The sequence below is a fragment of the Gambusia affinis genome, linkage group LG21 (genome assembly GCF_019740435.1).
Source record: "Gambusia affinis linkage group LG21, SWU_Gaff_1.0, whole genome shotgun sequence".
In the NCBI taxonomy this organism is placed as follows: Eukaryota; Metazoa; Chordata; class Actinopteri; order Cyprinodontiformes; family Poeciliidae; genus Gambusia; species Gambusia affinis.
This window is the reverse complement of record NC_057888.1, coordinates 2,605,680-2,621,032: the sequence shown is the minus strand read 5'-3', so window position 1 is coordinate 2,621,032 and position 15,353 is coordinate 2,605,680. Positions and strand designations below refer to the sequence as shown.

General features: G+C 38.5%; 1 protein-coding gene and 1 long non-coding RNA gene across 3 annotated transcripts in view; one reads left to right on the top strand and one right to left on the bottom strand.

Annotated features, from left to right (window-relative positions):
* The window catches only part of drosha (drosha ribonuclease III), a 129,741-nt gene that overhangs the window by 85,343 nt on the left and 29,045 nt on the right, over positions 1–15,353 (bottom strand). For both annotated transcript variants that reach the window (XM_044105227.1, XM_044105228.1), the window contains exons 16-17: positions 14,993–15,100; positions 9,427–9,534 (exon numbers count right to left, since the gene is read on the bottom strand). In XM_044105227.1, the coding sequence (XP_043961162.1) occupies positions 9,427–9,534; positions 14,993–15,100 (216 nt within the window). The remainder of the gene's footprint in view (positions 1–9,426; positions 9,535–14,992; positions 15,101–15,353) is intronic.
* On the top strand, positions 5,479–6,585 carry LOC122824502. Its single transcript, XR_006369521.1, has 2 exons — positions 5,479–6,036; positions 6,177–6,585. It is a non-coding gene; the product is annotated as an uncharacterized LOC122824502 (long non-coding RNA).

Below are 15,353 nucleotides of genomic sequence, written 5' to 3'. Positions count from 1 at the left end.
CAGTTACAGCTCCAAGACAGCAAATCTGAGGTCATCTTTCAATTTGTCCTTCCAATGAGACTGATAGTTATGAATCATTCAAACTGGTTCAGATAAACGGTGCGCTCTTTCTCAATCTCTAAATCATCAACACTCAAAACCTCCACAACTATTAAATAATGAAATAATCAGTATAAGAAATAGTTTAGCAGTACACTAATGCTTAATGTATATAGGATGTAGTCAAATACAGTTAGCAGCTTGAGCAGGAAAATATTAATTTAAGTGATTTCTTTAGACATTTTCTCAGAAGATAACTGATGGATAAGGCTGGGAAATATTTAGTTTTAGGTATTAAAATAAAAATTATAAAGGTTTGAAAAGTTATCCGAGGTTATGAAACTGATAAGTTCAAAAGATGATCACTTAGTCTGACCACTTTTTGTTGCCAATTGCACAGAATTTTCCAACAATTTCTAATTTACTTATCATTTAATTTCTCTGTGAAATTAAAGTATTTTTGAATTGAACAGAATTTATTTGATGCATCAATTCTCATCTCTAGTCAGACGTATAAATAATTTGTTTCAATATAAAAACTCCAAACCTTTTCTCTGAGTCTATTTACAAAGTGTAAGTGAAAAAAGTTTACTCTGCTTTGAAATAACCCGGCTTGAAAAATGTTAGTTTATTGTGAAATGAAGTTAAAAACTGCTATATATCGACAGGCGTTAAATATTAAACCTGGAAAAAAAAACTGGCTACGGGTGAACAGATTGGCAAATGAATGGAGAGACGACTAACAGACAGATGAACGGATGGACGCACAAATGAATGGATAGAACCAAAAAGTAGTAAAATCCTAATAAATTATCAGACACCCAAACACTCTAGAAGAGTTTTTCAGGCAATAAGGTCAAGAATCAATGACATAGATGAATAAAAGTAAATTTTATGGTAACTTTGCAAAGTAAAAAAAAACAAAACAACAAATAAAAATAAAGCAGTTTTCCAGTCAGTAGGAACACACTGCTGAAATTTAATCTGTGGTTACATGAAGATTAAGTTGGGCTGCACAGTGGTGCAGTTGTTAGAGCTGTTGCCTTGCAGCAAGAAGGTCCTGGGTTCGATTCCCGGCCCGGGGTCTTTCTGCATGGAGTTTGCATGTTCTCCCTGTGCATGGTGGGTTCTCTCCGGGTTCTCCGGCTTCCTCCCACAGTCCAAAAACATGACTGTCAGGTTAATGGGTCTCTGTAAATTCTCCCTAAGTGTGAGTGTGTGTGTGAATGGTTGTGTGTCCTGTATGTCTCTGTGTTGCCCTGCGACAGACTGGCGACCTGTCCAGGGTGACCCCGCCTCTCGCCCGGAACGTTAACTGGGGAGGAACCAGCAACCCTCCTGAAACCATTAGGGATAAAGGGTGAATAAAAAAATGGATGGATGGATAGAAATGAAGCTCAAGTTGTCAAAAGCCAACAGATTAGTCTCCTCCCACCTGCAGAAATCTCTTAACTCATCACTTCACAGAACAATTTGCAAGGCCTAACATGTAGTTACTTCACAGTTCTGTATGTCTTTCCCTTGTACTTTTCTTTAACTAGGTTTAATGCTTACACCAGGACTTTTGTGCCGTACCAAAGAGAGCAAGCAATGATGGGTCAGCAACTGTTCCAAGGAAATGAGGAGCGAGAGCTTCTTCTTTGTAATATTGGAAGCTGTTTGTCTGGAAAGTAATGGCTTACATTTTCGTAAGCCAGTAAAAATGCTTGAATTTCAGGTAATATATCCCTGAGGGCAACACACAAGTCAATTTTCAGCTTTGTTTGAGGAGGAAGGTGGGGGGAAAAAAACTGCTGTGCCTAGAAAGACTTGCCGTTGCGGAATATCTCAAACACGCCGAGGGGGAAAGAAAAAGGAGAAAGATAGGACTCAGAAGGATATGTCGAGCCTTTATCAATCTTACATTAGGAGAATGTTAATCTCATCCCCCAAAAAAGAGAAAATAGAAGAAACTCAGACTTCTTTCCCCCCCCTGGGCTTGCGTTTCAAAATGCTTGTCTCCTTTCAGCCAACTTCAAATCAATTTCAGGCTCCAATGAGATATATATGTAAAACTCTAACAGAGAGCTTTCAATATTTATAGTTACTCAAGAGGCCTTCAGCTTTGTAGCGTTTAAACAGAGAAATGACAAATTTAAAAGCGATTGCGTTTTTTTTTGTTTGTTGTGAACCAAGTCTGACGTGACACAAGCAGAAATCTACCAATTTCCAGCCGGGGGAAAAAAAGTTTTACACTTAAAGCTACGTCTTTCAATCTCCACTCTCCCATTGTGCGATGCCAGACATGTCAATGACTGCCTACTGCACAACCTCAAGTACAGAGCTGGATAAACAAACCAGCTGCTGTTTGAACCGTGCAGCTAACAACAATGGTAGGTTTTTAGCTGATTGATATTGGCAAATATGCCTGTGCACATAATGACTGCTTATGGAGTGGTGGTGATTTAAGTCTAGTGATCAGCAGCTGCTCGAAAGCTTGCAGCAAAAACAGGAAAAAACTCTGTGCTCAGAAAGCAGCAGGAGATTTTTACTTCAAACAGAAAGTTCAAGGCAAACCTCACTTTATTTACAGAGTAAAATATTATTTTATATAACACAGAAACAAATCAGCCCGACTTTGGTTTGTCAAGTTATTATTAGACTTTGAATCCGAAAGACAGAAGATTGGGGTTTCGACTCACCAACCATCAAACAACCAAACAAACTGGTTGTTTTGGCTGTTTATCACAGGTCAGTCGGCTTTAATTCAACTCTAGTTTGTTTGGTTAGAAAGTCCGGATCATTTGTCAAAATCTTGTCCACCAAAAACCTATGTCTCTGTTGGAAGAAGTGAATTCTGGAAGGTTCAAATTCAAATTGTCACCTTTCTAAAATAATGGCCGAGGTTTGGGGGTTTTTTGCGCCTAAATTTCAATGTCACGTTTATTTATTTGGCATTTTTTAAAGTGCATCAAAGTGTATGACACATGAAAAAAAAAAAAAAATCAACTTTTGGTAAAAAAAAATTACATTTTATGACGGTGACTAAATGTGAACGCCAAACGGCGTTCCTCCAAAAGCAGTAAATTTTAAATTTTTCTTTGGTTTTACGTATTTAGAATAAAAATGGATCAGATTTTAAACTATTTCTGAACATTATTGACCAGATTTTTATTTTATTTTTTACTCTTTCCCTCAAAAAGCAAACACATTTTTTCGTTTCCTTAAATTAACCAAATTTTCAACTGCAATTTGGACTTACTGGTGCGAGCCTCTAATTAAGCCGCTTTAAGAGGAACAAAAACAGGAACTGCTTTTGGAGTTCCTGTTTTTGGAGTTCACTTCCTCCAAAAGCAGGAAGTGAACTATTATACAATGCATTCTGGGTAAACACAACCAAAACAAATGGAAAGGTCTAAGAGAAATGGCTTAAGAAAAATCTTACAACTGCTGATGGCACTCCATTTTCGTTTACTTTTCTTTAAGAAGGAAGATGGACTCAGTGTCTTCAGAGGTTTTTGGTGTAGCGCCCCCACAGGCGAGGAGGGGAACAGGTTTTTCAAAGTGTTTGATTCATTGGACAAAAAAAGAACCACTGCAGCTGAAAATGCAACTAATGTTACAGTTTTGGTCTCAAATTGAACCAAGTCTACCGGTCAATCATGTGTGAAAACAACATAAGATGTGCAACTAATTAATTAACTCAACTTGCGATGAATCACTGGAGTTTATTAAGATCCACGAGATGAACCTGAGCAGATAATAAAAGCCGACAGCAGCATTGAGGGCAGCTGCACTTCAAACAGAGGGACACTTCTACCACATGCAAGCAGACAGATCAGAAAACAAACAAAATGCCGCGGTACACAGAGCACACATGCATGGGGCTCACAAACAAAAGCGTGCAGCATCAGAGTGCAGGCCGAGGACTTGTACGCTTAAATAATTGAGGACCTCTGCGATGCCTCTCGTTCTGTCAGCATGGGTCAAAAGTGAAGAATGGCAGTAGCGCAACAGGGGTTGGGTGGGATTATGATGGTTCGGTGGATGTGAGGGACTGGGGGATGAATGCGTGCCTCTCCAGCTCCAGAAGCCCACAGCCCTCCCCAGCTTTAAATGTTAAATGTTTAACAGGGAGGCTCTCAGAAGAAGAGCTTCAAAGAGGTGTTGCTGCTCTGCAGCCGGGCGGAGGGAATCTTCGAGAGCTCCAACTCTGCCAGGCTGCATGTTTCACTACGGGATCGTTGGGTTATTCTCTACTTCATCAGGTGTATTGATTCCCGGAGAGGTAAATGAGCTCACGGACAGCCGGTGTGTTATAGTGATTATATAACAGCTCTTCATGTACAGGTGAGCTTTTGTTCAGCATTAGAGAGAATCTGCAGAGAACATGGATTGATTCTGGACATTTCACCCAGCCGACGGGTTTTCCCCCCCGTGATCTTTCATTTCCACACAATGGAAGAGTGAAAACGTTCTTTCAACGGGGCAACGCTGCATTAGATAAAAAACAACACAGAAAGCAAACAAAAAAGTTAATTTTGACCAAAAACTCAAATTTTGAGATTAAAGTCAGAAACTTGCCCGAAAAATTAAAATTTATGAGTTTGAAAAGTGGACATTTGCCAAACAAAACTCAAAAATTTTGAAAACTCTCAGAAATTTTCTAGAAAAGTCAAAAACATTTTTATGTTTGAATATTGTTGTTTTTTTTTTTGTCTAGAAAGGACTTCAAAATTTTGGGATAAATCTCAGATATTTACTAGAAAAAAAACAAGAACATTTCTGAGTTTCAAAATAAATAAAAAATTGTATAGAAAAAAATTCTAATTTTTTTCAGATAAATCAGAAATTTTCTAGAAAAACAAAGAAAATTTCTGAGTTTGAAAAGTTACAATTTCTTTAGAAAAAAAAATCAAAAATTTTGAGATGAATCTCAGTAATTGTTGAGAAAAAAAACAAGGAAATTTCTGAGTTTGAAAAGTCAGAAAAAAAAAAACTGTAGAAAAAATCAAAGATTTTGAGCTAGAGATCAGAATGTTTTGGAAAAACCTGAACATTTTGGCTTGTTGATGTAAAACTTGTTGTGGACCGTATATTTTATTGGATCACATTGTTTGGACTCTTGTGGATGTAAAAAGAGTTTTTGGTCAAGATAGATGATTTATGATGGGAAATATTAAATTAAGATTGTGTCTATATTTGGGAATAAAATATGTTTAATGCAGATCTCAGACGTGGAGTTTGGGTCGGATGGGCTACATGTAGCTGGATTTGGACTTTCACTGGTTTTTTCTCTGGTACCAGCTCGACTTTTTAGGTGACTAATTCAGTGTAGCAGAACAATGTACACACCTTTTTCTGTTGAATGATCCAAACTTTGACCTATCGTTTTGGTTCGGTTCAGCTTTTTTTCTTCACTGTAGCTATAAAAAAAAACAACTTAATTTTCCCAATACATCCTGCATTTGTTTGGTACATTTGTGTATCGATACGACAGGGTAGAACTGGATATTTTTAGTATGAAAACATATTCAGTAAAAACCTTCAAACATCAGTTTGTTCTACTGCATTTTGATTACACAGTCATGGTTTCCCTTGACGTATGGCACAAGAAGCGGTGAGATTTATCCGTTTCTCAGCACAGCAACTTGTTGGGCTTCTGGTGACTGAAAGGCAGAATTTAAGGTAACACTTTCATATCTTTTTAGGGTTTTCAGGAGGAATTCAGCAGCAGTTTGACAGGTTTCCACCCGCACATTACAACCCATTGGAGGCAGATTAATTCCAAGCACACAAGCCCTCGTATCAAACCACAATTCATTTGTAATGCAATCAAAGAGTGGTACTAGATTCCCTCGTGTTTAATGAGTAGACTGTCAGTGAAAAACATCCATCTCATTAAAGGCGGTCGGCCCCTCAGAGTGGAGCTAAATGAGAAGTGACAGAGGATGTGAAACCTGACTCGTTTGGGAGCGAGCGCCGCCGCCGCTCCGTCTGAATCTATCTAGACGATAGGTTTGTTTCCACTGCATAAAAATCATTTGTGCTTGATAAATATTTGGTTCTTTATTGAGAAACCACTTCCTCACACCTCAACCTCCTGGGAATAAATCCACATTTCTGCTTTTCCCTTTCTTTTCCACTGGAAAAAAAAGACAACATCTTCTCTCCCAAACTGTCTTCGGCTCCCGCTTCTCTGGCGACCTTGTGACCCCTTCCCTTTATTCATGCCTGGAACTGAGGCCTGCAGCAGCAGTGAAGCCTCTCCGCCACCTTTCATCAGCAGCTCACCCTGGGAGGACATTCCCTCAGAACCCAGAGGAACCCAGAGGAACCCGGCTCGGTGTTTACCTGGAAGTATAGAGCGACCGGACCAAAAGGTTTCTCTCCAAGGACAAGACGTGTGCAGATTCCTGCTTCACACTGCAGGGAAAGTTGGCGGCTGATTCTGGTTCATAATGAACCAAACATGCCTGGTCCAAGCCAACAGTGGCATAGCATGAGCTAAAGGCACAAAGGCTGTCACAGTTAGATAAAACTAACTGAATAAAAACTGAAAACATTTTTGTCTCTGGAATAAGTAAAAACTGTAATTAATGGAGAAAACTAGAACTATATGGTGTATTTATAAAACTAAAACAAACTGAAGTTATAGACGTAATGTCCTTCGTTTTTCAGTTTATTAGCCTTTCGAAATAATGTGAAATTAATTTTTTACCTCCCAAAAGCACTTTATGTCAGCAAATTACAGCACTACATATTATTTATGTTTTCATATTGTTTTGATGTTTTTTTAAATCTAATTTTTGTAATTTTTTCATGTAATTTTTTATATTTTTAGAATTTAATGCTATTTTTATAACATTATATTATACTTATATTATTAATATTAGTAAAAGAAATACTAATAACATTACTAATATTAGTACCAATATTAATAAAATATTATTTTTACTATTATATTTATTAATATATGTTAATAATACTATTATTATTATTAAAATAACAATATTATTGTTATTATTTTAATCATTTGAAGCTAGTATTTTTAGAGTAATAATAATATAATGTCTTATATAAATGTTTTTAATATTTTTTTCAAAATATTTTATTTTTAACAATATTTTCACATTGTGTTTATAACAATAATTTGATTATTAGAAATTATTAAAAATATAACACATTTTTGTAATTTTATTTTTTATATCTAATAGTAAATGAATATTTTTACAATAAATTTAATTTTAGTATTTTTAATAATATTTTAATAATAATTCGACAGGTAATACCAGTTTTGTAATAATAATAATTAAATGAGAGTTTGTTATAATAATAATAATAGTAATCTGAGCAGGCTGGCTCCTGCCGTGTGCAGCAGTGTGTGTGTGTGTTGATGATGGTTCTCTATTCGGGTCATTTCAGCCGCAGCTTCAGGTGAATTTCTGACAAGCCAACACACACAAACAAAAACAAACAGCAGTGAGCCGGTATTAACACCTCTGTGGATATCAATGCGATAGAAAGTGGCAGCTCGCGTCGCACTGAGGCCGCGACGCGAGCTGCTGTGTCCAAATGATCGCTTCTTAGTTTCTGTTTGGCTGAATGAGAACCAAGGGAGGCGGGACTCATTTACAAAAGAGGACAACGCTGTTTCCTTTCCAGCACTCGTAAGAGACAGGTCGTCGTTATGCCAACGACAAAGAAGCCGATCGCTGATCGATGCGGCCGGAGAAGTAGTGAGCCCGGAGCGAGTCCTATTGCATCCTTCCCCCTCTTTAACTATGTACAGCCTACAACACATTGATTTCTAATGTATCAGCTTATGACAGCTCTTCAATACTGCTGCAGGCAGCCGGGGAGAGGTGAGCCGGGCTGGTGTGTGTGTACACACACCTGACAGGGGAGAGCTGGCATTACGGAGGAGGGCTTGTTGTTGTCCTCCTGACTACTGTCACTGCTAGTCAGGGAGCCGGGAAACAAACTCAGGCCAGTCACAGTGAGTCGGTGTCGGTGTGCGTTCGCCCAGCTGACTCCTGAAACCCCGTTTCCTCCTCGACAATCCCTGCAGAGGCTGCAGTAATGAGGGAACGCTCCTCATAACAAGCTCCAGCACAAGCCTGGTTTCTAGATTTTTCCTCCCAAAAGGCCTTATTTATCATGCTAGTGATCAGCAGTATGCCAAAAGTTGTACTCAAGTAAGAGTAGCACTACTTTAAAGGGGATCTTTTATGCACAAATTGCACGTTTTTATGCTTCCACTTGGGTTTTTACTGCTTTAAAAAAAAGCCCAAAGGCTTTATATTAAAAACCTGGCAGCTTTTTGGCAGTAGGTTCATGTTTATTGGTGTCTGAAAAAAGAGCTGTTCCAAAAACCTTTGGATGGTAGCGGCACAAATCAGAAGGCACTTTCTCATCACTTAGCAACCTCAGCAGAGTTATGCCCGTTACCTAGCAACCCCAGCAGAGTTACGCACGTTACCTAGCAACCCCAGCAGAGTTACGCCCGTTACCTAGCAACCCCAGCAGAGTTCCAGCACATCTGGTCAGCTCGTTTTACTACTTTATGAGCATTTTTGTACGTCCGTTTTAGTCTCAACTCATTCTAAAACCAACCCACGTGTTAACCCCCCCCAAAAACAACAACACCCTGACAGTTTTTGACAATAAGTTAATGGGTTTTGCTGTCTAGAAAAGGAGATGTTTCAAAAACCTCCAGATTGGTAACAGCGCAGTGTGATTCAACAAACAAGCTCAGCTGAGTTCCAGCATGTTTGGTCAGCTGGTTTTACTGCTGAATGCTCTGTACAATGGCTGCTGGAAAAAGACAAAAGTATTGTTGTTGACCTGCCATCCAGAAACCACTTGCTGCATTCTTGTTGGCTGTGTAGGACGCTCCACTTCTGCTTTTCAAAGAAGTACGGTCGCATAATTGCGAATCAGTTTGCAGCCATTTTCATGTGTGAATGTAAAAGTTGAATTGAAGGACGTGGCCAGCAGCAGCTTACTTGGATTTAAAGTGACAGAGACCCTAAAACAGCTCATTCTGTAAGGAACTGACCAGACTGAAAAATGTAATAAGCCTGTTTTGTTTAGCCCAAAATACTATCCTAATCAGTTCAAGGAAGAATAACAGGTAGAGATGCCTAATATAACAACATTTCTATTGGTTAATATTAGTAATTTTTTCAACATATTGGTATCAACCCGCTAAATAAAACTGGGCTGAAATCAAACAGTGATTTATTTCCACATAAAAACAACCACAGTTTGTGGTTGTTTTTAATTCCAAATAAAGGTAGAGAAATGAATATTTTAAATACATAATCAAAATTTTCACATCGGTAAATCCCTAATTATAGGAGAACCTTAAATAATGCAGCAGTGACTGACTGAGTTGCGTCTCACCTGAAGGAGGCAGCGGTCCTTGAAGACGTAGCCGATTAGCTTGTCCAGGTGCATCAGGCACTGGTGGTATCGGATGTGATGGGTGAGAACCGGGAGCATCATGGCGTGCTGCGGGACGACAGAAACGGGGGAGAAAGACACCCAGGTGAGATCATGTCTCTTATGAAAGGAGAGTGAAGAGAGCAAGCGAGGGGAGAAATCAATCAGCCGGCCATTATTTATTAAGAGGGGCTCTGCAACAGAGAGATGAAATAATCAAAAAGCCAATTGTAGGAGTGTGAGAAGGAATGACAAGAGGACGGGGAGGGAAATTCACATTTGGACAGGACAGCGGTGGAATCGAAGCCCTCGCTGACAGCCTGACACGCTCAGCTTTGAGCAAACACTAACAGCCCTTCCTGACCCTCATATGAAAGCAAAAAGTTTCAACAAAGTGGAGGGAAAAGTAGCCGAGGAGAAGAGGAAGAGGAGCGGCGGGCGAGATCTTATGGAGTCATTACCAGGGAGGCTCATCGAGTGTACACACATTAACCCCGGCGCCACCGCGCAGGAGGCGAGGGAGCGCCGCCTGTTTTAATTAGAGCTGCTGGGGGTGGGGGGGCGACGCCACGCGGCCCCGGGGCCATTACAGGGGCCACCCCGACACGGTCCCCAGGCCTTGTTAAGCAGCCAATTAAACAAAGTCAGGGCCCCGGTCGTGTGTGCGGCTCCTGACCTGTTCTGATGACTGACTGAGGACAAAGTGTGTGTGTGTGCGTGGGTGTGTGTGTGTAGTGAAGGCTTGTTAAAACTGACACTCTGGTAATTAACAAGGTGGGAAAAGATCTGATTTACCTTCACCCATCAGATCAGCAACAGTTTCATGCAGCTTAGACACGAAAAGCATAAATTGGATCCTTTAAAGGGGAAGTATTGTGTTTTCAAGGCGCATTTTAAAACACAATGAATTAAATATTTTATTGTTAATTTAATAACAATGAATTGTTATTAAGTAATTTACATATAATAAAAAAAATTTGAAAATTTATTTATAGCATTTTACAAAAATGCTATGAATATCAAATATAACTTATTTCCTGATTTAACACCTTGAAATTGAGACTCTGTCTCTTTAAAAAAAAAAACCTTCTCTTTTCTTTCAAAAGCTCCGCCTTGTGGAAGTCATCCATTTGCCCTTTAACATTTTTACCAGCTTTGCTCTGAGAAGTAGCTTCTATAATGAGCTCGGCAGGTGAGTGCTAATTGCTGCTGGCTAGTCTGAGGGAGCCAAGTGGGGGAGGAGCTGCGCCTAGAAGGCGGAGCTAGACCCACCCAGGTAAGAAATAAATAAATACAGACTCTGCAATTAACTTGATAAAATTTTTAATTGGGTCCCCCCATTAAATTTTATCTGTAACATCATCATTTTGGTTCTTCTAAATTGTTCATATCAATAATACTTTGACTTCCATAAGTTTACATACAGCAAATAGAAATAATTTCTGCAAATATTACAAAGTTAAATGAAGAAAAGCTTAGTCTGATTTTATGTCAGATAGGCAGAATATATATATATATATATATATATATATATATATATATATAATCTTAATCTTTTTATTTTTAAATGCAATCATAAAAGAGTTTATCTAAATATAAATGAATAAGATATTGGTTCTTTTTTTATCTCTACATGAGATAAAACAAGCGCATCCAATGCTTTTCTCCTAATTTATATTCTAAATATCAGTAAATTTATAAAAACTGTGGAACATTTATAATTTTTCAGAATTAATTAGAAGTTTCTTTGGAGTACAACTGAGTTTTTCTCTAATAATTTCACTCATTTCATGGCCATATTCTGTTGCCTTTTCTGAATATTCAGTAAGTTTGTTTATTTAACATGAATAAGAAGGCCATTCCCTGCCAAGCAGCCTATTCACTGCTGCAGGAGGGGAAATAAAAGGCCTGGTTTTAAAATGTGTTTTGGACACTTGATGGCCTTCACTCTGATGTGATAAAGGCTGGAAAAACACGTGGAGATGAATAAAAAAAAACAAAGATTACTAAAGTAAATCAAAATAAACCCTTTAAGAGCTAAAAAAAGAAAAAGAAATAAAAAACCTCGGAGTAGTTGAGAGCTGCTACTGTAAAGACCCGACGGCTTTCAAAATGAAGAAATTAGGGGTCACTTTTAGCGGCCATTGCTCGTCCGTGTCACGCAGTGCTCGGAGTGCAGCGCCGCGGCTCCAACTGAAATTATTCATGAAGCAATTAGTCGCGGCGGTACAGCTTGAAGCAAATATAATTGGACAGCAATTATGGATCGGATTCTTCCCTGGCAGACCTCGCGGGGAGCAGGGTCTGACTCGTGAAGCTACAACTTTCTGTCATTCCTCGTCGAACGTGAGTGGGAGGATCAGCCGCGGGCCGACGGCGGCGGCGCGGACGGTGATGTAACCAGGAAGGAGACGGAGAGCGCCGCCACCGCCGCCAGTTATTGCCTGAGACCGGAGTTAGAGTGGACGATAAATTAAAGGAAGTTTTCAAACTTTTCCAGCACACTTTGGAGACAAAACAACACAATAATATGAGTCACATGACCAACAACAGGATGTTACTACTGGTGGAAACGCCAAGGTAGAAGACAGGAAGTGACAGTGATTGGAGGATGATGGTTTGTTTTTCCATCAGAGCTCTCGCAGTACCATGCAGTTCATAAAAAGTTGTGTAACTGTCCTCTAACTGTTTACATTTTTAATGACTTGTAAGCTTATTCACATGTGATTTAAATTTCTTATTTTATGGAAACAGCCTCTGCAAAATTGTGTTTTTTTTTTATGTAGCTAATCAGTAATTGAGTCATTAAGAATGAGAAAACTTTCATTTCCACAAAACAATCCAAATAAATTTTGTTAAGGTAAATGACATTTCAGCACAATATACACAGAAAATTACAAAAAAATAAATAAAACTTGGCCTTCAGGAATTTAGCCAATAAAAATAATTTTGGTAACACTAACTGACCTAAAGCAAGAAAAGTTTAGTTAGATTTAAATTCGGAAGTTGAGAAAAAATTTCCTTTGCTGCGTTTTTCTTAGAAATGTGAGCAAAACTTTGTCAATATTCCGCTAGTGTCGGGAAAAAAAAAGTTTGTAATTGCGGGGTTTTGTTTGTTTATGTAATAAGAACAATTTTACCGTTAATGGAAACAGATCTAGTGTTTCTTTACAAAATGCCTAAAAATATCTGGTTTAAATTGGAAACATTTTCCAAATTTAGGCTTCTAATCAAACTGTAGATTGCACCTTCTTACAAAACTGAGCAGATAAAACATCAAACACTTCCAAGGACTTTATACAGAAATAACCCAGATGAAATTCAAGGATTTTCAAGGAAGCAGGATTTTCAAGAAGTTTGAACTCAACAAAACATGCAGCTGTGGAGTTCAGTCCTCATTAGATCTGCTAAATTACAGGCACACATACGTGAAAGAACTAAATATTCCCCTGAAACAAAGATAAAGATGCAGATAAAAATAAATTCCCGCCCTGTTTCGTTTCTGTCGCTGGTGAAAACGGCGCGCGGCGGCGCAGCTGCATGTAAATAAACTGTCAGGTTGGAGCCGTTGCGTGATGAACGGTGTAAGTGCTGCAGCTCTGCGGGGGTCCACTTTGCTCATACAGACTCTGACACTCGAACGGAGACGAGGCGCGGCGATAGAGGAGAGATCACAGGCAAAATTTCTGACAGCGTATGCCTGAGTGGAGCCACAGACACGAGGATGTTCTGGAAGCAACGTCGCATCTCATCGCAGAGCTTTTCCTTTTTTCTGTCTCGCTTTGAAATTCAGCTTTCATTCCCATCAGTTGCCTTTTTATTAGCAGAGACAGATCGGCAACTCTGTACGTCAGCAGGTGAAATTAGAGAAAGAATCAAAGCTGCATTCATGCAAAACAGACAAAATTACACAAAACAAAAGTTAGAAGTCTCCGATTTTTGGATGCAAACAAAAAATGTCAAAATATTTTATCTACTAACTTTATTGGGTCCAGAGGAGGGGAAAGTATCCAAAAATTGTACTTAGAGTAGTGATACTTTTGCAAATGTTTACTCAAATAAAAGTAGAAAGTAGCTGTCCAAGAAATTACTCAAGTATTTCTTGAGTAAAAGACCAAACTATCAATCATTTAATATTTACAAATTACATAATCAAACAAACCAAAATGTAAAGTTGAGTGGAAATTTGGGGATTGGGAATAATTCATACAAGTAAAAATAAATCAGACAAAAGATCATTTTTCCAAATCAGTTTCTTTCAATAAAAAAGTAACAGAAACTGAAGGTGTGTTTCTGTGTTTGGTGAATTTTTGGTTCTTTTCATTCAGTGGGGAGAAAATCCAGAAATTTAATCAAGTCAGAGTAAAAATACTTCATAATACAATGAGTCAAGTAAAAGTAAGAAGTTCCGCGTAATAAAAACACAAATAAAAGTACTTTTTAAAAAAAGTTACTCAAGTAAATGAATAAATGTAATTAGTTACTACCCAACTATGATTGTAATGTTAAACTCCCTTCAGTTTTATTTCTGCAAACAAACAAAGCTAAAGGGAGTCCAGAAAACTGCAAAACAGCCGAAACACTGAGCTCCTTCAAGGCTAAAAACCCCCTGGCTAGATTTGCTTTAGATTAGTAATAACTGGAACATATTTGATGTTTATTTCCTTGAGTTTCTTTTTTTCCGCCTTGTTGCTTTTCACCACGGAAACATAATTGATACAAAACACGGTGGTGGCAGCATCATGTTGTGACTACAGTGGGAAAATGGAGGAACAACTTTGTCAAAATTCAGTCTTTTTAGAGTTTCTTTGCTTCAACCTGTTTCAATCAAATCATTAGCAATCATTAGCAGGACTTGAGTTTGGAGGCATGTCAGGAGTTAAAATGGCTCATAGTTCATTATAGTTCAAACTGTAATTACAGCTTCAAGTCTTTTACGCAGGATGGATAATATAAATTAAATTTAATTTTGAACTATAAAATAAAAAGCACAAAAAAATACAATAAATCATGCCTGTAATGTGAAAAAAAGGGGTATAAACACCTTTAAAAGTGGCTAAAACGACAAAGCTAACTTGGGTGGTTTGCTCATCAACATCTACCTGAACATTAGTTTTTATGTTCAATAATCAATAGGGAGATAATAAAAAAAAAGATATATTTAAAAAGCCAACAAGTAGGAAACTAAAAATGACTCCTATCTGAAGGAAAAGAGGAACTGAAATAGTTCATTCAGTCCCAAAACGCCTTCATGTGTCACTGAATTTCTTTTTTATTCGATTTATAATTTTTACTATTCTAAGAACAGAAACTCAATTCAAACTCTGGTTACAACTTTAGAGCTTTGAGGCCTTTATTCTTTGACATCATCATAGGTTTTATGTCTATGTTTTGATTAAAGGATGATTTAAAAAGGTGTCTGCTTTGATTGCCTATCATTTATTTAAAAAGGTGAATTCCTCGGAGATCCGAGCTTTAATGTGTTACACGCTGCGGAGTCTGACAGCGCGTTGCTGCTGGATGTTACCTGGCAGACGTCGGAGCGGATGCCGGTTTTCCAGAAGCCCTGGCTGCTGAGCTCCACAGTCACCTCACGGCGCATCGTGTTCTTCTGCCGGATCTTCTGCAGAGCTTCCTGCCAAACAACCAGGCCAGTCAATTACTGATCGGCTCGAACCCGGGCCTCCTGAGACGACTCCCCGTCCACACAAACACACGCCTGTCGCCGCGCAGGCTCCTCTTGTTTTACCCCAGTTTCCATGACAGACTGCCACATGCAACATACTGCAACCTTACATGGTACGAGATACAAACATGGCAGAACGTTGAGGTTTAATCATGATGCAACACATCTGCCATCGACTCTACACCAACACAGTTTTAGCAAG